Consider the following 22,523-nt stretch of genomic DNA (forward strand, 5'->3'; position numbering starts at 1 on the left):
TCAATGGCAGACAGACAGACAGCGGCACTGCAATGGTTCTGTATTACACTAAGGGACAATTGTAGCACAAGTATAGGACAGCTACAATGATGAGACTGAGAATGGGACCACAGTGTGCTAACTATACCCTAAATGATCTTCAATGGCAGACAGACAGACAGTGGTACTGCACAAATGGCAACACAAGTATTGGGCAGCAACATTTTATAATTGTATTGTTATGGTCTACTTAGGCCTCTCTTTGTGTTAGTTAGTGCTGCACTAATGAGATGTACCTGTGCTGGCCCTGTGGGCACAAAGTGAATGAACTAATACTCTAAACTACAGTGTGAAGAGGCTGTGTTGTACTTCTCCCAATCCATTGTGCAGTGAGCTGGTAATGCTGTGTTCTGCTAATGGTTCTGCTAGCTGGGGTTTCTTCAGGGTGATGCAGTGGGATTAGAAGAGGATGTCTCTGTATTCTCTCTCTGCAGATTAAATGTAGAATATGAAATATTCAGACTGGTCAGTGGCTCAGAAGAACAGGCTTCAAAGGCAGCTACAGGGTGCAGTGGTGTTCAAATGCTCCCCCCTCTCTCACTATGCGTGGATCTGATGTCGTGGCCTCCCACAATTCTCATGCGGATCATTTCACAGCACCCCATAGCCTCCCGGACTCACTCCTCATATATGATACACATTAAACACCAGCGCTACAGTTAGAAATACTAATAGAAATAAATTCAACAATAATTAGTAACTTATTTAATTGGATTTGTTAAGTTGCTTGTGTAATACATATTTGCAGAAAGGGTCGGTAATATATATATATATATATATATATATATATATATATATATATATATATATATAAAACTAAGAAAATGTGACGGTTTGAACAACAATAACGATGTTACAATGTTTCTGCATTCAGCCATCTGTCAATTTCAGTAGCAACACTGCTTTGAAAGAGCATTGCTTACCAAGGTTTGACGATCAAATTGTTATCACTTTTGTCTTTATCACTGATCTCCCTTTTCTTTTATGTGTGTGCATTTTAATGATTTTGAATTGACAGATGATTCTCTAACAATTATGTAAGGAAACAAAATTATTTATGTATGTATTTCTCTGTATGGAGCAGCACACAACAGGATTTTAAAAAGTCCAACTTATACAGCAAAATCATTATCCTTATAGGAGGCTGTGTGTTCCAGTGGTTAAAGAAAAGGGCTTGTAACCAGGAGGTCCCCGGTTCATTGTGTGACCCTGAGCAAGTCACTTAACCTCCTTGTGCTCCGTCTTTCGGGTGAGACGTAATTGTAAGTGACTCTGCAGCTGATGCATAGTTCACACACCCTAGTCTCTGTAAGTCGCCTTGGATAAAGGCGTCTGCTAAATAAACAAATAATAATATACAAGAATGAGGCCACTAGTTATTCACAGAAATGAAGCAGTGAGATCAGTTACCAATTCCAAGTCGCGTGATCTGATGAAAATCAACACATGCTGTGGCTTGTGTAGCGATGTAGGGTGCTGAGTTTTGGTTCTGGGTCCTGCTTCCGTGAACGACCAAGGAAGTAAGCAGTAATACACTCCCTGGAAAGGACGGCTTGCAAACAGAGATTTCTTTAACCTAGTGTAGTACCAGATACCATGTTTTAAAATGAGAATCCATGTTTGCTATAACACGTGTTTCTTTCAAAACTGCACATTTGAGTCCTGTGTAGCTAAGTGCAAAACAGGCAAAATGCATGGAATTATTTGATTAGATACTTTAACACACACAGAATGAACAGCAAGCAATTTCCATCAATGGCTGCTTCATGTCAGTTTGTTCAGCATTTTAACTGTACTGCACCTGATTCTACCAAAGACTGTCCTTGCACACTTAATTCACAACCTTCAATGAGATGTCTCGCCTCTCAATCAAGTGTCATAGCGTGCTGTTAAGTATCAGGCTTGTTGGAGAGTATGGGAGCAGTTTAAAAAGAAAGAAAATCAGGTTTTATTGGATGCTTTCCTCTTTAAAGAAAACAACAGCAAAGCCAAGGTAACAGCAGGAGGAGGGGTTGCTGGGAGAGAGCTGATAAGCAGCCAGTCCCATCGCTGTCGGAGGTGGTTGCTAGGCAACCAGTGCACTGAGGGGGGAGTGAAGCAGAAGGATGATGTGCAATGTGTGTGCGTGAGTGTGGAGGGGATTTATAATAGAACACGTCTATGTGTGTGAAAGAGAGGGAGTTCGAGAAGATAAATCTGTGTAATATCTACACAGGCATGGGCATCAAATTAAAAAAACTTGCCATACCGCTGTCAATAGGGTGTACACCATGTGACTGATTCACCCACCATAGGACTGTCAATAGGGTGTAGGAACAAACTGGGACTAATTCACCTGCCACAACACTGTCAAAAGGGTGTACACCACGTGACTGATTCATCCACCATAGGACTGTCGAATCCGAAACTCTAAAACTCTAATCCGATGCAGGAATCTTTTCTGGTTCATGATCGAGATTTTAGTTGGAACCTCAAGCTTCAGAGTTCTCAGTTCAAGGTACAAGGTACACTTTTTATTTTTGAGAAATCAATTATTAACACTCAATTTTCTACCCAAATTGAAATGCACAATTTGAATGTTTCCCCACCTCTGCAACACCCAACACTGGGATCAGAGAACACCCACTGATCTCCAGTTCTGAGCTGTTGCTTAGGTAATCACTGTAATAAAGCACAGTGAAAGCATGGTTAAGCATAGGGAAGCATTGTAAAGCACAGAGAGGTCTGGTAAAGCATAGGGAAGCATTGTAAAGCACAGAGAGGTCTGGTAAAGCATAGGGAAGCATTGTAAAGCACAGAGAGGTCTGGTAAAGCATAGGGAAGCATTGTAAAGCACAGAGAGGTGTGGTAAAGCATAGGGAAGCATTGTAAAGCACATAGAGGTCTGGTAAAGCATAGGGAAGCATTGTAAAGCACAGAGAGGTGTGGTGAAGCATAGGGACGCTTCTTTCTTTTTTCTTTCTCTCTCTCTCTCTCTCTCTTGCACAGCACAGTAATCACACTTCAAAGAGTCCTGTTTCAGCCTATTTGTGGCACACTGCAGTTTATTTTCCCAACACAAACACAGATGGAAAGAACACAGTCGCTTTGGCAGGGAACACTAATTCATATTTATCAAGGCAGAATGTTTTCCTCTAACATTTGGGAATAGCAGATTACGCAGTTGAATAAGCACAAGATTAGTGGATCACACTGTTAACCCCTTACCGGCTAAACCAATGCCAAGGCGTGTATTAATGTGGTCCATAAGATTGAATTCTTAAGCATTCAGTTTTACAGTGTAGGATTCAGTTCTAAGGCTTATCTAGATATTATATAAGTGATCGAGTGTGCAAGCAGGTAATGGTCTTCTGAGTAGATGAAATCTGGGTAACACTTTACATTATGTGTCTCTAATTATTGTGTATTTACATAGCAGTTACTTAGCAAATACATGTGTACTTACACATAATTACAATGTTGTTATGCATAGTTACAATGTACTTAATGTGTACATATTTTTGCATAATATAACCCTTACCCTATCCCTATCCCTATCCCTAACCCTAACCCAAACCATAATCCTAACCCTAACCCTAACCCTAACCCCAACCATAACTGTAAACTTAACCCTAACCCTAACTCAAAACCTACCCCTATCCCTAACCCTTTTCTGATGCAATTGTGTACTTTCAAAATGTCCACTCCAGTGCACTGGGGTTTGAGATCTGTCTTCTAAATCACTGCAGGAAGAGCTGTGTTACCTGTTTGACAATGTGGGCAATAATCCTTACACTATCAGTGCACTAGAGCAGACATTTTGAAAAGAGCTTTGAAACAGACTTTCAAAGTTCACCCTTTATCACAAACTGTACTGTGCTGTTTGATCACCAGATGACAGCAAAGGCAATGGTGTTCTTGTCATGTAATACCTATTATAAGTCACACCCCTATTGGAACCTACTGGCATCAGCTATACTTGCAATATCACTGAGAGTGTAGATCCCACACTCAGAGTGTCAAAGACACAGCATTCAAAATGTTTAAACCAAAAACAGATTCTACAGCTGTGCCTAAAAGTTTATCATCACCTAGAATTTTAGGATTGAGACATAATAAGAAAATAAAACTCTATGAACATAATTTTGATCATTTATTTAACATCATGTAATCAAAGAAAATACAAAATTATATTGAAAAACTCTACCAGAAGCCATAGTAGCAGTACACTATTTCATGTTTGAATTTTGTCAGTGTTTTTTTAAGTATATGGAAAACTACAAAGTGGTGTGTAATTCAATATGTAAATGTGACATTATTCAGCAGGTTTCATTCCACTTTATGAAGGAAAATTAGGTCATTCTATAGGCAAAACTTGTATCCAGAGCTGTATATAAACTGATTAAGTTGTTAATACTTTTATTATTTTTGTTATTATATTTAATAACTTGCAATACTTTTTTAAATGTTCAGTGACTACCTCTAATCAAGCTGAGAGTGTACTTTCTCTGGCTTTCTTTGTAAGACACAGCACAGACTATGTGGGGATGAAATACACTCTCAACTTGCTTAGAGGTAACCATGGAACACTTAGACACATACAAGACATTCAGGGATCACAAACATTTGCACAAACAAGAGTATGTGCTACATATCTCAGGTGATTCTGTCTACTTTGTTTAACAAACCTCCCACCAGTGTTCATACTGACCTGGCATGGAAACAGTGGGCTTTGTTTACATGATGATAAGAAAAACCGCTCTGTACAAAACAAAATACAGGAAAACTGAGATAAAGAAGCTGGCTTAGTGTCTGTGGTCGCAGAGCTGGGAGGAATCAACCCAGAGAGAACTTCTCAGGAGAGAGTGAAGAGAACAACCAGGTAACACTGTTAATATACTTTTTTGTAATTGTTACAATTGCTTGTAAACATTTACACCTGTGTAAACTGTACAGGAGTTTACAGCCTCTTGCAGTTGTTACGTGAATACTGTGATGATCAGACTGTGCTGTAGTTACTGTCTTTACCTGCTTTGTCACAGAACAGCTGTACGAACCTGTATCTAAAGGCACGGATCTTTAGTTGCTCTGCTCCCTACCTTTGGAACTCCCGAGTCATATCAGCAATGCTGACACAGTCAGACCTTTTAAATTCAATTTTAAAGCAGATTTGCTTATTGTTGAGCAGGATTTTTATTGTAAAGCGCAGTGGGATTCTCTGCATGAAGAGTGCTGCTTGCAAGCTGTATTGTATTGTACTTGAGAAGGTACAGAGAAAGGAAACTAGGCTGATCCCAGGACTTAATGACATGAGCTACGAGGACAGGTTAAAAATAATGAAATCTCTTCAAACTAGAAAAAAAAGAGAAAGCGGGGACTTGATTGTTTTTAAAATCATAAATGGTCTAGATAAAGTCCAAGACACTAGTTTAGCTCAGAGAGCAGAACAAGAGGGCAGAAATGGAAGCTGAGTAGCGTTTAGAACAGAAGATGGAAAGCAGTTTTTTACACAGTTATAAATGCATGGAAGAGCATACCAGGTGAAGTAGTTAAAACACTGGGAACATTAAAAAAAAAAGACTAGATTCTGTGCTTTTAGATTAGTTACCCCACAGAAGGGGGGGAATCCTGCTGAATTGAGGGCTGTTGGGAGAAGATCATGTTGTTTTGAGAATATTTTAATTTTACATCATTTGATATTCATTATTTTACATAATAAAAGTTAAAGTACATTTTTTGAATATTTAATGTTGGTAACATTTTGCATTAATCTCTCTAATTACTTAGTAAATACATGTGTACTTACACATCATTACAATGTTATTATGCATAGTTACTATGTACTTACTTTTTGCATGATATATGTAAGTACACAGTTGTATCAGAAAAGACTTAGGGTTAGGGTTAGGGATAGCGTTATGGGTAGGGGGGTTAGGGTTAGAGTTAGGGTTAGGGTTATATCATGCAAGCATTTTTACACATTAAGTCAGTGGTTCCCAACCCTGGTCCAGGGGACTCCATGTGTCTGCTGGTTTTCATTGCAGCTGAGCTCTCAATTACTTAACTAGACCCTTCATTTAACCTATAATTTGCTTAATTAGACCTTTATAATTGTTTTCAGCTCTTAAACAGTTGCAGTTCAAGTTATTTATAACATGTTACAGCTAACTTGAAATCTGCAGCTGTTTCAGAGCTGAAAACAATTTAAAAGGTCTAATTAAGCAAATTATCAGTTCAATTAAGGGTCTAGTTGAGTAATTGTGAGCTCAGTTGAAATGAAAATCAGAAGACACTGGGGTCCCCAGGACCAGGGTTGGGAAACCCTGCACTGAGTCCATTGTAACTATGCATAATAATATTGTAATGATATGTAAGCGTACATGTTTTTACTAAGTAACTAAATATACAGTAATTAGAGATGCTTCATGTAAGTGCTACCTTAATTTCATGTTTAGTATCATAGCATGTGTACTTTGCATATTTCTCTATTCCCTTTCTGCTTAGATCAGGGGTGTCCAAAGCTGGCTCTTCTACTCCTGGTCTTTGTTCCAACCCTGTTCTAAATAGAATCAATTAACCCTCCATCCAGACCCTGAAGTACTTGACTGCAGAACGTCACCTGTTAAACCTGGAGTGGAATGGGCCTCCAGGACCGGGATTGCTTGGACACCCCTGACTTATCAACCAGGCCTCCTAACTATTCCATATTTTCAATCACTGGCTCCACTTCTGCTTTCTCTGTGAAAAATGACAAATCTCTGTTAGAAATCACAGGGGGCAATAACTTTTCAAATAACCTTGCTTTAGAAATGCAGCTTCTGGAATAGTTAGTAAGCAGAAACAACCACGTAGAATCAGGGATGGAAATAAGACTCCTAGTGCACAGCAGTTTCACCCATTCCAGGTTTTACTATGAGCTTGATTAGTCCCAGTGTGTATAGGTAACAAGCTCTAGTGTGTCTTATTAAACTTCTAGTAAAACCAGGAATGGATCAAGCTGCTATGCAGTGGGAGTCTTATTTCCATCCCTACACAGTGCAGAGCACATCACTGGTTAAAAAGTAATCTGCAATCCATTCTACTGAACTGGACACAGTGCACAGCCCTAGACAAGGAAAATTCAGACTACAGGGACGGAAATAAGTCTCCCATTGCATAGCAGTTTGATCCATTCCTGGTTTCATTATGAGTTTGGATGTTTGGAGCAGTGTGGAGTCTGAACTCTTGACCGGAGGGTCGTGGGTTCAATCCCAGGTGGAGGACACTTTACCTAGATTGCTCCAGTAAAAACCCAACTGTATAAATGGGTAATTGCATGTAAAAATAATGTGATATCTTGTAACAATTGTAAGTTGACCTGGATAAAGGCGTCTGCTAAGAAATAAATAATAATAATAATAATAATAATAATAATAATAATAATAATAATAATAATAATAATAATAATAATAAGACCGTAGTAAAGCCTTGAATGGGCAGACTGCTATGCAACAGGAGTCTTATTTCCATCCCTGAAGAATAACAGAGAAAACACATACTAAAATATTACAGTCTAAAATGACAATACTCTGGATATCTTTCATATCGATTGCATGTTATTTTCATTTGCAGTGCGATGAAGTTACGCTTCATGCAGCTTTCCCTGCGCCACAAGTTCAGGCCCCTCTTCCTGGCTCTCCTCTCCCTCTCTCTCCTCCTCCACCTCCTTGTCTCTCTCAACCCCTTCTTCGAGCCCCGAGACAGAGCAGCCTGCCCTAGGCAGGGCCCCCACAATTCAGGGGGCCCGAAATCGAGAGGGGGCCACTCTCCAGTGCTGGTCAGAGCCCTGCAGGACTTCAGCGGCTCTTCAAACAGATCCTCTTTGGAAAGCGCCCTGTCCAACATGGCCGCCACCCGTGCTGCCACACACAAGATGTCCGCCGGCCCCGCCAAACTTGCTACATCTAAGATGGCGGCCCTTTTCAGACACCCGCTCTACAACAGAGAGAGGCCTGAACTGAGAGAGGAAGACTGGCTCTTTCGAGTGAGGTCTGGAGCTGAATTGAACACGAAAGAGAGTGGAAGTCAAGAATGGTGAGTACTGATGCTACAGGGGTGTCCAATCACTGGAGGGCCAAAGTGACCAGTTGCATAAAACACTAAATTAAATTCCCCTTAGTTTTCCCCTCCTGTTCCTTGAGTTTAACGGTGTAGCAAAACCAGCTTTGCACATTTAAGTCAATACTCTAGTTAAGGGAACAGGTATCCTTAAGTGTTATGTTTAAACTGAATACTTAAGGTGTTTTATGCAAGCCCCAGATTTAACACCTAACATGAGATAATGAACTCCTTTAGGTTCTGTATGGAGGTTTAATTGGTTCAGGACTGGAACAAAGACCAAGTTTGGACACCTAACAACTCACCCGAGTCAAACTAGCATTCAGAAATTGTGTCATTACATTACTATACCAAAGAGAATGTAACCACTGAGCTACTCAAACCCACTGCCTTACAATAAACTGTTCAAGTACCAATAAATCAGGGGATTAAGTGGTTCATTATCTCCTGAGAATAGTTTAAATATTTAGTGAAAGCAAACAGACAAACGTTTCGACTAACGTCTTCATCAGTGTAATTAACATAAAAATTAAGAAACAAAGTAGTTTTGGCCAATGCCTACATCAGCGGTACTGAAAACTAGAAGAAACTCATTAAAGGAGACACACCTAAAATATAAAGTCCAAGACACCACTGCAAATTTAGCACAGAGAGAAGAACAAGAGGGCATAACTGGAAGCTGAGTAAAGTTTATAACTAAATTATTAGTTATAAATGCATGGAATAGCCTACCAGATGAAGTAGTTGGATCTAAAACACTGACTAGATTCTGTGCTTTTAAATGAGTTCCTCCCAGTAGGGGAGAAAGATGTGCTAACAAGGGCCTTTTGTCATTCCCAAACATTTCTTATGTTCTCATGCTCTTAATTGAAAACAATAATAAAGATGGCTTGGAGCAGAAAGCTTTGATTATGTTGAGATTTCAGTGAGCTCTGAGAATCGTCTGTGTCTTGTATTTCTCTTCCACCCCACGCTCCAGGGTGAGTGATGAGGATGGGGGCTTTCCCCCCTCTCAGTGGAACAGCAGTGTGGAGTCGTACCCCCCCTGGCTGCGCTTTCACCTGGGGATAAACCGCTACGAGCTGTACCCACGACACGAGCCAGCCCTGGAGCTGCTGCTGGAGCAACTCACTACACACAAGATCAAGAGCGCCGGTGAGACTCGCTGTGACAGCAGGGATCACACAGAGCACAGAGCTGCACACTCAAACTCAGACTCACACACACACACAGATCACAGAGCTGTACACTCACACACACACACACACACACACACACACACACACAGAGCACAGAGCTGCAAACTCACACTGACACACACACACAGAGCACAGAGCTGCACACTCACACACATACACACACACACACACACACACAGACACACAAACACAGAGTACAGAGCACAGAGCTACACACTCACACTCTCACACACACACACACAGTGCACAGAGCTGCACACATACACTCACACACACACACAGAGCACAGAGCTGCACACTCACACTCAGACTCACACACACACACACACACACAGAGCACAGAGCTGCACACACACACGCACACACACACAGAGTACAGAGCTGCACACTCTCACACACACACATACACACACACACACACACACACTGCGCAAAAGTCTTAAAAATGTTGCATTTTTCTACTCTGCTGCATTATGAGAATCAACAATTTACTCAAAGCCTCCACTAGTGTTTTCTACTATTATAACAACCTTGGCTTGCATAAAGAAGGAAAAACATTGAGTGAAATAGCTCGCATCACTCTATTTTCAAGGTGTGGTTTCCAAAGCATAATCAATAAGTACAGAGAAACATCATCTGTAATTGATAAACCCAGGACTGGAAGACCCAAAAAGCTGTCTAACAAGGATGAGCAATATTTGAAGATAATATCCTTAATGAATAGAAAGAAGACAAGCATTGAAATGACAACAGAACTGGCAGCAATTCTGATTACAATTACAACTGTCCTTTTGTTTTATTTGTTCATAATAATGAGAGCAGTTTCATTCCATTGACGACACTGCTCTCTGGTGGTTAACACTGGTACTGACACATTCAGCTTTAGAACAGAATAGATAATAAGAGGAAAGATGATCAATTTTAAAAGCATTGGTTAGCCGTCTTGAAAGGAAGAAAGAAACAAAGAAAGAGAATGCGGTACTGCAGTGTGGAAAGCAGTGGGGTTTGAGGAGCACAGTGGTTAGATAAAGAAAGTGCTGAGCTGCAGTGTGGAAGGCAGTGGGGTTTGAGGAGCTCAGTGGTTAGATAAGGAAAGCGCTGGGCTGCAGTGTGGAAGGCAGTGGGGTTTGAGGAGCTCAGCAGTTAGATAAAGAAAGCACTAGGCTGCAGTGTGGAAGGCAGTGGGTTTGAGGAGCTCAGTGGTTAGATAAAGAAAGTGCTGGGCTGCAGTGTGGAAGGCAGTGGGGTTTGAGGAGCTCAGTGGTTAGATAAGAAAGCGCTGGGCTGCAGTGTGGAAGGCAGTGTGGTTTGAGGAGTTCAGTGGTTAGATAAAGAAAGCGCTGGGCTGCAGTGTGGAAGGCAGTGGGTTTGAGGAGCTCAGCGGTTAGATAAAGAAAGCGTTGGGCTGCAGTGTGGAAGGCAGTGGGGTTTGAGTAGCTCAGTGGTTAGATAAAGAAAGCGCTGGGCTGCAGTGTGGAAGGCAGTGGGTTTGAGTAGTTCAGTGGTTAGATAAAGAAAGTGCTGGGCTGCAGTGTGGAAGGCAGTGGGGTTTGAGGAGCTCAGTGGTTAGATAAAGAAAGTGCTGGGCTGCAGTGTGGAAGGCAGTGGGGTTTGAGGAGCTCAGTGGTTAGATAAAGAAAGCGCTGGGCTGCAGTGTGGAAGGCAGTGGGTTTGAGTAGCTCAGTGGTTAGATAAAGGCGCTATATACATAAAATCAGTTGAAATTGAAATTTAATTTGCTGTTTTGCATTTCAGTTCAGAAGCCGGGCGGGACTCAACTGAAGCTGGTGATGTCATTTCCAAACTACGGACAAGCTCTCTTTAAACCAATGAAGTAAGTGTTTCCTTCAAACTGTCAATCTTTCTGAACTGGACTAACTGTTCAGACAAAAACTTTTATAAGGGCCTGTGGTGCACATGTGTGTGTGTGAGAGTGTGTGTGTTGGTGTGGGGAATATTGGGTTGGCAGGGAGGGGGGTAAGTTTCTTCCTGTCAAAACACATGGGAATGTGGCTGGAGCCGACAAGTGAATAAATGTTTAAGTGATTAATTAGGTTCCAGCCACGGGTGTATAAAATAGGTATTCAAGGGTGTTAATTAGAGGGATTAGAGTTGATGTTGGTGATATAGGTGGGAGGGCTGTGTTCGATGGAGTGTGTTCATGCTATGCTGTATTTATGCCCATGTCTGCGTTTGTTTACATTAGTGAGTTTTGTGTAAACCTTTTGTTTTGGCCCTTGTGTCTTTTGTTAAATGTGTTTTGTTTACTGTTTCTGTCCGTGTTACTTTTGCTTATTTGGCAAGTAATTGTGCTTCACCTGCAGCTTCTGTGTCTCCCTTCCTGGCCGTAACAGCCTGGCCTGTGACACTGTCCTGTCCACAGGGCCATTCTGACCTTGAGTGGGTCAAAATCCGCTTATATCTTAGACTACACCCTATACTGGATTTGTTATATAATAAATACGAATAATTTAACAGTATAGCTGATATGAATGGGACGCCATTGCCATGTGATGCAAATACATTCCAGGTATCACATTGATATTAGGGTCTAGTGCTATAAAATAGGGGAGTGCCTGGTATTTACCTTTAGGAAATATTTATCAGCAGGGATTAAATAAATCCATTCATTAACATGTTCATTTCAAAACAAGAAAAGCAGTCCTTCCCTCGCCGTTACAACTGAGCACCAATCGATGGCAATTAACTTTCGCAGTGTTTTAAAAGCCTCATCCAAGGCACTGACATTTTTACTCCTGTACCAAGTCCATAAACTGACAATGAAAATGAGTTGCTAAACACTGGTACTGACACATCATTCAGCTTTAGAACAGAACATAGCACCAGTGATAATGACAGTGGAAACTAGGAGATGTAGTTCTTTGTTGAGTTTAATCAGAGATAACATCTTTGGCAGGACTGCAATCCCACAATGCACTGCAGAGATGACACATTTCTAAGGAAACTAAAGAAAGTTTCAAAAATACTATTGCATATCAAAAGCAGAAAAGAAAGATAAGACAAACAATTGTTTTTTAAAATCTAAATGAGTTTTAGTTAGTTTTATCATGACAGGTTCTGCATTAAATAACACTGTCAGATTATTATTGATTGAAACTCAATAATTGTGTAAACAAGGGAATTCAAGGGACCGCATTGTTTTGCGTTGAGTAATTAACACATTTTATTCAATTTATTTAATACCTAACAACTTCTTAAAATTGAATTTCTTAATTATGCATCCTAAATATTTTATAATAATAAGTTACAAGGAAATTCAGTCATTTCCCAAACTCACAAACTTATGAGAAAGTCAAATAGACAAACGTTTTGGTTAATTTATAAATCACTGCAGGAAGAGCAATTAAAAAAACAAAAACATAACACGTGCTCTGGCTTTTCTGTTCTGTACCACATCATGGATTGTTATTGCTGTGTTACCTGTTTGTCAATGTGGGCAATAATCCTTACACTATCACTGCACTAGAGCTGACATTTTGAAAAAAAAGCTTTGAAATAAACTTTAAAGCTATAAGTGTAAAATGAAAATATAAATGACCGGTCCATTATTTAAACAGTTGTAGCAACACGTGGGGACGTGTAACGCTATATTTTTCAGAACCCCGCTACTTACTCTGTAATGAATGGATTTCTTGAATACCTGCTGTTAGATCAGTCCTCACCAATGTGTTTTAAAAATACACCCGGAATGTATTAGGATAATCAGACACCAATACAATCGCAGTCAACAATACAAGTTGCATTACTTAACTTCTAATATTATTATTATTATTTATTTATTTCTTAGCAGACGCCCTTATCCAGGGCGACTTACAATTGTTACAAGATATCACATTATTTTTACATACAATTACCCATTTATACAGTTGGGTTTTTACTGGAGCAATCTAGGTAAAGTACCTTGCTCAAGGGTACAGCAGCAGTGTCCCCCACAAGGGATTGAACCCACGACCCTCCAGTCAGAAGTCCAGAGCCCTAACCACTACTCCACACTGCTGCTCTCCAGTAGCAACACTATATTAATCCATACGAGGCAAAGAGAATAGATAGCAATTATCTTCTCCTGATTCACATTCCCATAGCATTCAATGTACCCTAACATTACTTTGAGTAGCTGCCAGCCTATCTTGAGTACAGTCAATCTTAGAAAGGTCTCAGCACGTTACATACATTAAATGCGTCTCAGCAAGAAAGACTATTCAAATGATTATTCAAAGTGTATTAAAACACTAAAATAATTAAAAGTACCAGATCTTACACTGCCGATGAATACTTCTTAAAGGCATTTCCTGATGTTTCCCTTCCTGTCTTTTGATTGGCAGGCAAGCGCGTGACCAGGAAACCTCGCCTGACTTTTTCTACTTCTCTGATTTTGAGAGACACAATGCTGAGATCGCTGCCTTTCACCTGGACAGGTAAACAGCTCACCTCAGCTTGCCACTCTCTCCTAATACACTGGCCGAGAAGTGCAATGAGGTGGCAAATCTACACTAGAGACGTAGCTGCAACCAGGGGACTGAAACGGGGTGGTGACATCAGAGAAAGGGGAGGGGACATCAGGGAAATGGGTGGGGACTTCAGAGAAAGGGGTGGGGACTTCAGAGAAAGGGGTGGGGACTTCAGAAAAAGGGGCGGGGACTTCAGAGAAAGGGGTGGGGACTTCAGAAAAAGGGGTGGGGACTTCAGAGAAAGGGGTGGGGACTTCAGAGAAAGGGGTGGGGACTTCAGAGAAAGGGGTGGGGACTTCAGAAAAAGGGGCGGGGACTTCAGAGAAAGGGGTGGGGACTTCAGAAAAGGGGTGGGGACTTCAGAGAAAGGGGTGGGGACTTCAGAGAAAGGGGTGGGGACTTCAGAGAAAGGGGCGGGGACTTCAGAGAAAATGGTGGTAATCTCAGGACACTTTAAAACAGGGCAAGTTTTTTAACTCACCTCTAAATCACACATAGCCGGATTTTTTCAAATTCAAGTCGCACTTTTTTGACCTAAATAAAAGTTCAAATTTGGGGTGGGGAGGGGGGGCAACTTTTCAGTTAGGGGACCAATTTACATTAGCTCATGTCAATTACTGTGGCACGCTTGAACGAGAGCTACAGTACAGTGATGCCCACTACAGTAACCACTCTTCATACCGTACCAGTATATTAACATGGCTAGGTGGTGAACTTCATGCACATTTTATGATGCCGTTTTTAAAAGAAAGTTTCAACCACAGGGATCAGGATACTTCCTATAGGGCGCCACAGTAATGAATCGGTATCTCAACCCATTGAATTGAATGGAAAGTCAATGTGATGAGCTCCGTCTCTCTTGGGGCAGGATTTTGGATTTCCGGAGGATCCCGCCAGCTGTGGGCCGCTTGATCAACGTCACATCGGAAATCTGGGAAATTACAACAGACCGGAAACTAGCCCGGACTTTCTATAGGTCACCAGGTGAGAGGAAGACAAGCCAGAACTACAGGACTGGGCAGTTAGTGAAACACTGTACTCTACACCTTCACCTGCTAGCCATGGCTTTAAATTCCATTGCAACTGCACTTCTGCAGGAGTGCTGACCATCTTTAAAATCCATTCCTCACCTCTTATTAGCTTTATTAACAGTATTGCTGGTCCATCCCTTTAAAGGAGCGCTGACTATCTTTAAAAACCATTCTCTTACCTCTTATGAGCTTCATTAACAGTATCACTGGCCCTCCCTTTAAAGAAGCGCTAACCATATTTAAAATCCATTCCTCACCTCTTATTAGCTTTATTAACAGTATCACTGGTCCCTCCCTTTAAAGTAGTGCTGACCATCTTTAAAATTAATTATCTTACAAGATAGGTGTAATGAAGCACAGCAAAAGCTAAAGCATAGGTAAGCACTGCAGAGAACAGAGAGGTACGGTAAAGAATATTAAAAAAACAAACCATGGGAAACTAACCCTTAAAAAGTGTCCTGTAATAAAGCAGAGTGAAAGCTAAAGCATAGGTAAGCAAAGCACAGTGGTATGGTAAAGCATATTGATAAACATGGCAAAATAGGGTCAACTATATGTAAAGGGTAACCACAGGAAAAGCATGGGGGGAAACTGCAAGAATACCATGGTAAACTTTTACACGGGTCTCTCTCTCACTGTCCCTGTCTCTGTCTCTCTCTCTCTTACTCTGTCTCTTTCAAATTCAAAATTTGCTTTATTGGCATGGCAGCATTCTTGTTATTGCAAAAGCATTTACAAAGTACAATATAAGCATTAGGAACATCAGTAAAAGTTAATAAATGAAAAGGAATAATTAAATAGAGGGAGGAATGTAAAATTAAACTCTGTGTCTGTCTCTGTCTCTCTCACTCTATCTCTATCTCTCTCTGTCTCTCTGTGTGTCTCTGTGTGTCAACGAGCAGCGTGTGTTTCTATGGCGATTGACTCTCTCTTTCTCTCTGTGTCTCTGTGTGTCAATGAGCAGCGTGTGTTTCTATGGCGAGTGACTCTCTCTCTCATCTCTCTCTCTGTGTCTCTGTGTGTCAGCGAGCAATGTGTGTTTCTATAGCGAGTGACTCTCTCGCTCTCTCTCTCTCTGTGTTTCTGTGTGTCAACGAGCAGCATGTGTTTCTATGGTGAGTGACTCTCTCTCTCATTTCTCTCTCTGTGTTTCTGTGTGTCAACGAGCAGCATGTGTTTCTATGGTGAGTGACTCTCATCTCTCTGTGTGTCTCTGTGTGTCAGCGAGCAACGTGTGTTTCTATGGCGAGTGACTCTCTCTCTCTCTCTGTGTCTCTGTTTGTCTCTGTGTGTCAACGAGCAGCGTGTGTTTCTATGGCGAGTGACTCTCTCTCTCTCTCTGTGTCTCTGTGTGTCAACGAGCAATGTGTGTTTTTATGGTGAGTGACTCTCTTTCTCTCTCTCTGTGTCTCTGCGTGTCAGCGAGCAACGTGTGTTTTACGGCGAGTGACTCTCTCTCTCTCTCTCATCTCTCTCTGTGTGTCTCTGTGTGTCAGCGAGCAATGTGTGTTTCTATGGTGAGTGACTCTCTCTCTCTCTCTGTGTCTCTGTGTGTCAGTGAGCAATGTGCATTTCTACGGTGAGTGACTCTCTCTCTCTCTCTCTCTCTGTGTCTCTGTGTGTCAACGAGCAGCGTGTGTTCCTATGGCGAGTGACTCCCTCTCTCTCTCTGTGTCTCTGTGTGTCAGCGAGCAATGTGTGTTTCTATGGCGAGTGACTCTCTCTCTCTCTGTGTGTCAGTGATCAATGTGTGTTTCTATGGTGAGTCACTCTCTCTTTCTCTGTGTGTCTCTGTGTGTCAACGAGCAGCATGTGTTTCTATGGCGAGTGACTCTCTCTCTCTCATCTCTCTCTGTGTCTCTGTGTGTCAGCGAGCAATGTGTGTTTCTACGGCGAGTGCTCGTATTACTGCTCCACGGAGCACGCTGTGTGCGGCCGGCCCCACCAGCTTGAGGGCTCGATGGCTGCCTTCCTACCCGACCCCAGCCTGGCCAAGAGGAGGAGCTGGAGGAGCCCCTGGAGGAGATCCTATAGCAGGAGCAAGACAGCACAGTGAGAGGAGGGGAGAGGAGGGGAGGGGAGATCCTACTACAAGCACAAGAGATGATGGAGAGGGGAGAGGGAGAAGGCAGAGGGCATTTAAGGTGGGGAGGGGAAAGAGGAGGGAGGAGAGAGAAGAGGAGAGGGGAGGATAGGGGAGAGAGGAGAGGAGAGAGGTATGGGAAAGAGGAGGGAGAGGGGAGGGGAAGAGGAGGGAGCAGAGAGAGGAGAGAGGAGAGAGCAGGGGGAGAGAAAGAGAGGAAAGGAGTGACTTGAGCTTGAACTGACAGAATCGGGGGAGGGGAGAAAGGGTCCTAAAACACAATGAGAAAGGATGGAGAGGGGATAAGGTGCTGGAGGGGAAGAGAGACAGAGGAGAGGAGCGAGATGAGGGAGGGGAAGAGAGATCCTACAACAAGAAGCTCCAGACAGTGTAGAGAGGAGATTTAGGGAAAGGATGTTGTGTTAGGAGTAGCACTGGGGATGATATTCAAGGTGGGTATTGAGATAATGGAACTTCCATTCTGAATGCATGTAAGGAATCCGGGAGACCCATTTCACCAGCGCACATTCCTCTTCCAGGTGGGAGACAAACCCAGATTACTGTGCGACGGTCAAACAGACTCCCCCCTACAACAAGGGCACCAGACTGCTGGACCTGATTGACCTGTGCATACTGGACTTCCTCATGGGTACAAACCTTCGTTTATTACTTCAGTAATCCATCCATAGAAAAAAAAAGCTTTCCTGTTCCATGAATTGAATGAGAAAAGTGTTCTGTAATGAACTCCCTCCTCTTGTCACACAGGTAACCTAGACCGTCATCACTATGAAACCTTTGAGCGGTTTGGCAACGACACGTTTCTGATTCACTTGGACAATGGCAGGGGGTGAGTACACCTCAAATATAGAGCCCAGCGTATTGGGCACGGACTGAACTGCTCCCTCCCTCTCTCACCCCACTAAGAGAAATGGGGCTCCCTCCAGTCCAGGGCAGGTTTGAGTCATAGAGCCTGAACTGCTCACTCCCTCCCTCTCCCCACTAAGAGAAATGGGGCTCTCTCCAGTCCAGGGCAGGCTTGAGGCATGGGGACTGAACTGCTCCCTCCCTCCCTCATCCCACTAAGACAAAGGGGGCTCCCTCCAGTCCAGGGCAAGCTTGAGGCATGGAGACTGAACTGCTTTCTCCCTCCTTCCATCACCCCCTAAGAGAAAGTCAATCGTGGTTCGTTCAGGTTGTGGCTGGTAGGTAGTATATGTATAATTGTTGTACAAAATCACAACTGCATGGTACGAATTATAGACACACACCCCCAAGTGGTAATTTCTAAAATCACATCTCACATTTTAAGGTGCTTACATTATTATTAATTACTCATTTAGCAGATGCTTTTATTCAAAGCAACTTACAGAAACTAGGAGGTGAACTAAGAATCATCAACAACTGCTGCTGCAGAGTCACTTACAATAGGACCTTGGTTTTACGCCGAAGGACGGAGCACAAGGAAGTTATGTGACTTGCTCAGAGTCAATCACAGTGAGGCAGTGGCTGAGCTGAGATTGAACCGGGAACCTGCTGGTAACAAGCCTCTTTCTTTACCCACATTTTACATGTTACTTTGTTATACTGAGTCAAAAAACACAACTAATCAATCGTTTGATTGAATCAAATAGACAAATGCATCTTGAAATTCATTCACACATCTCCTCCCTTTATTTGATTGAAAAGCACTGGACGCTTTTTAACCCATCCTCAGCACCACTGATTAAAAAGAAAACCCTTCATTTTTAGGTATCCCTGCCTCCCGTTTCTATGAAACGTTCAAATTAAAATGAGCTGTGTGTGACCCCTCATAACCCATACAACACCACAAGCAGCAATTCAAAACTCAGTTTAAATCTTAAATAACTCACTGCGGCAAAGTGGTTTGCAGTGCGCAGGTGTAGAGGTGATGCAGTGCTCAATACAATGACAGACAACAGAGTTTCTGGCGAAATGATGGTTTATTTATAATCCAAAGTCACTTGACAACTGTAAATAATAATAACTGGCAATACACAACTATGTGTAGTGCTCAGTTAAAACCACGGGGTTCAGTCCCGAAATAATAATACCACGTATAACAAACACGGTCACAAGTCCAGAGTGAGTGCTCTTTGTGTGAGTGGTGAAATACAGTTAACAGTGAACAGAGGTGAAGTGCAGTCCGGGTTTGGTGCTGGCTTCAAGCAACAGCTCCTGGATAGTTTACTTCTCTAACAATAACAAACAAGACAATTACTCGACAGACGAAAACAGTACAAACACTCACAGTCCTTCAGCAGTTCATTGGTAACCATAACAAAGGGACAGTTAGCTTCGTCACACCCCCTTTTATACTGTCAGCCACGCCCCCTTGGTTAGCGAGTGCAATCGCTTTTCCTCCAATCTGCGATTGCAACGTCACTTCTCGTCTGGGGCGATGCCCCCTTTCTAGATGGCCGACTTCCAACTTTCCCTGGAATGAATTGCCAAACCATCTAGTCCCCAGACACACTGTTTCCTTTACACAGCACCCTCACAGGGAGATTTGTAACCAAGGTTCATTCTTTCTCTGTCACACTCACTTAGGCTAACTACCAATACATGCAAACAAATATTTTCAAACTACCAGATTACATGCAAGTAAAATATATCTATATTAAACATTATCTGTCATAATGAAACAGCTAACCCTTATAAAAGTGTCCCATAGTAAAAGCACAGCAAAGTGTAATGAATCACAGTGAAATCTAAATCATAGGGAAGCATTGTAAAGCACAGAGAGGTCTGGTAAAACATAGGGAAGCATTGTAAAGCACAGAGAGGTGTGGTAAAGCATAGGGAAGCATTGTAAAGCACAGAGAGGTCTGGCAAAGCATAGGGAAGCATTGTAAAGCACAGGGAGGTCTGGTAAAGCATAGGGAAGCATTGTAAAGCACAGAGAGGTCTGGCAAAGCATAGGGAAGCATTGTAAAGCACAGATAGGTCTGGTAAAGCATAGGGAAGCATTGTAAAGCACAGAGCGGTATGGTAAAGCATATTAAAAAAAAACATGGTAACTAACCCTTTTAAAAGTGTCCCTTAGTAAAAGCACAGCAAGGTGTAATGAAGCACAGTGAAAGCTAAAGAATAAGGAAGCATTGTGAAGCAAAGAGAGGGAGGGAAGGTAAAGTATGTTAAAAAAAATAACATGGCAAACCAGGGTAAGCTATGATAAATGCAGAGTGTAACCATAGGAAAAGCATGGCAGGAAAACTGCATGGGGCAAAACGATGGTAAAATTGTATAAAGATATATATTATGTTTCATTATTGAATTAGATTGGGAATTCAATGCTATGCCGTGGCACTCTTAACACCTGCTCTGTTTGCCTGTGCAGGTTTGGACGACACTCCCATGATGAGATCTCTATCCTGGCTCCACTCAGGCAGTGCTGCAGGTAGATCATCCACAACAGTGGAGCTCACCAATGCTTTGGATAAGAGGGAAAATAGAACAGCTGGATCAGAGGACAGTCAAGCGGACAAACGCTTTGGCTAATTCTTTGTCAGTGTGATTTGTAGGAGATATTAGATACTATTTCAGGGTTTCCCAAACCAGGTCCTCGGGACCCCAGTGTCTTCAGTGTAATCATTTGCTTAATTAGACCCTTTCTAATTATTTTAAACAGATTTTAAGTTAACTATAAAATTGTAAAAGTAACTTGAAATCTGCAGCTTTTTAGGAGCCGAAAACAATTAAAAAGGTCTAATTAAGCAAATTATTAATTCGATTAAGGGTTTAGTTAAGTAATTCATTCAGTCGGAATGAAAACCAGAAGACACTGGGGTCCCGAGGACCGGGTTTGAGAAGCCCATGCCTATTTCATTATGAACTGAGCGCAGGGATGGAAATAAGGCTCCTATTGCTAGCCCCAGTGTGTAAGGGTAACAAGCTCAGGTGTGTCTTATTAGACTCATATTTAAAACCAGGAATGAATCAGACTACTCTGTAATGGGAGTCTTATTCAGGTGCTGTCAAAGATATACAAGCTGGTTTTCACCCACTCTAGGTCAGAGTGGCCCTGATAAAAGTTTTTTTCTTGTTAGTCTTTTTTTGTTGTTGTTCAGTAACACACTGTTATTGTGTGTGAAGTCCAGTTCAGAATGAGTGACAGCTTGAAGGAAACACTCACTTCATTGGTTTAAAGAGAACTTGCCTGTAGTCAGGAAATGACATCACCAGCTCCAGTTGAGCACTCTCTACAGTCTACTGAGCATCTCTTCCTGCTCCTTGCCTCTCAGGATCAAGCGCTCCACATACCTGCGTCTCCAGCTGCTCTCTCAAGAAGAGTACAGGCTGAGCGATGTTCTCCGGGAGTCACTGTCCCGGGACCCCCTCTCTCCAGTTCTGTCTGAACCACACCTCTCTGCTCTGGACAGGAGGTTGGACACTGTCCTGAGAGCCGTGAGCACCTGTATGACTTCACAGCGAAGGGGAGTGCTGCATGATGACATCACGCCATGACATCATAGTGAAGACCCACACACCACTGATTCAGTTGTGCTCCAGACCCATGCATTGTGTAATATATCAGAGGTGCCTGTTGCAAGTGAGTTTCAGTTCCAGTAGGTTGTCAGATGATGCTGGACTCTGGTAGAGAATGCACACTGCAGCTGAGGTTTACTCCAGTGACAGGGCTCTCTTTATGTGTGGGCCATTATGGAAAACAGACACAGACACCAACAAAATAAGCTGATAGGCATTGAGGAAGGGACCATCAGAACAATTTTAACACATTGCAGACTCTGGGCCTCATTTACGAAATGGTGCTAAACTTTAAGGTGCACGATAATTGCAATTACTGTGCGTGTTAATGATTTCTGTATTTACTATTGCAATTTTATTCATTATCGCACAAAATAGTGGGCATATTATGGTGCACACTCATTTTATTGTGCCATACTATGATAATCAGAATGAATATGTGATTTGTATGGTGATGCATGATAATGTATTTAAATGAGGCACCCCACTCTGAATAATGAGGTGAGCTTCATTCACACTGCATTTGCTAAAGGACGATAATTGTAGTGTGAACATTAAAGGGAGCGATAATTCATTTGTTTGGATATCAGGCTTTAACCACTGATAGACGCGCTATTTAAACCTATTTTTCTGGCCTGAAAACTAGTGATGTGCAGTTTGATTCTTTTTACTGACTCGATTCATTTGATTCATTCAGTTTAGTGAATCAATTCAACAGATTTGTTTATTTGATTCACTGATTCACTAACCAAAATAAATACATCTTGCTGAATTACTTGGTTATGAAAATTTCTTTGAATGGCAAAATCTGGCAGCAAGGGCCATTTAAGACTGTTCACTTGGTGGGGCGTACCATAAAAAAAAATATATGCATCTATATACATCGTAATGTATGTGAAAATGTCTATATAAACTGTATGTAGGCCAAAATACTACTTTACACAAAACACATTAACTAGAAGCAGCTTTCCTAGAACACTGACAAAAAAACTCAATATCACAAATGTAATATAATTAGGGCTTCTGATTTTCGGTTTTAACCAATAAAACCCAATAAAACACCCCTGATACAAAAAAAATGAAATCGGTTGATAGCCAATAAACACCAGACAATACCGGA

At 41.9% G+C, this 22,523-nt stretch overlaps 1 protein-coding gene across 1 annotated transcript; it reads left to right on the forward strand.

Moving 5' to 3' along the window:
• The first annotated feature begins 4,817 nt into the window (after positions 1–4,817).
• Positions 4,818–22,175, forward strand: LOC117965729 (extracellular serine/threonine protein kinase FAM20C-like). The gene is made up of 11 exons (XM_059016772.1): positions 4,818–4,900; positions 7,630–8,091; positions 9,095–9,270; positions 11,070–11,148; positions 13,658–13,750; positions 14,652–14,767; positions 16,686–16,866; positions 17,437–17,546; positions 17,663–17,744; positions 20,256–20,315; positions 21,160–22,175. Exons 2-11 carry the CDS (start codon positions 7,634–7,636, stop codon positions 21,380–21,382), a joined length of 1,578 nt encoding a protein of 525 aa, XP_058872755.1. The 5' UTR covers positions 4,818–4,900; positions 7,630–7,633; the 3' UTR covers positions 21,383–22,175.
• The last annotated feature ends 348 nt before the right edge of the window (positions 22,176–22,523 follow it).

The sequence above is a fragment of the Acipenser ruthenus genome, chromosome 53 (assembly GCF_902713425.1).
Source record: "Acipenser ruthenus chromosome 53, fAciRut3.2 maternal haplotype, whole genome shotgun sequence".
NCBI lineage: Eukaryota > Metazoa > Chordata > Actinopteri > Acipenseriformes > Acipenseridae > Acipenser > Acipenser ruthenus.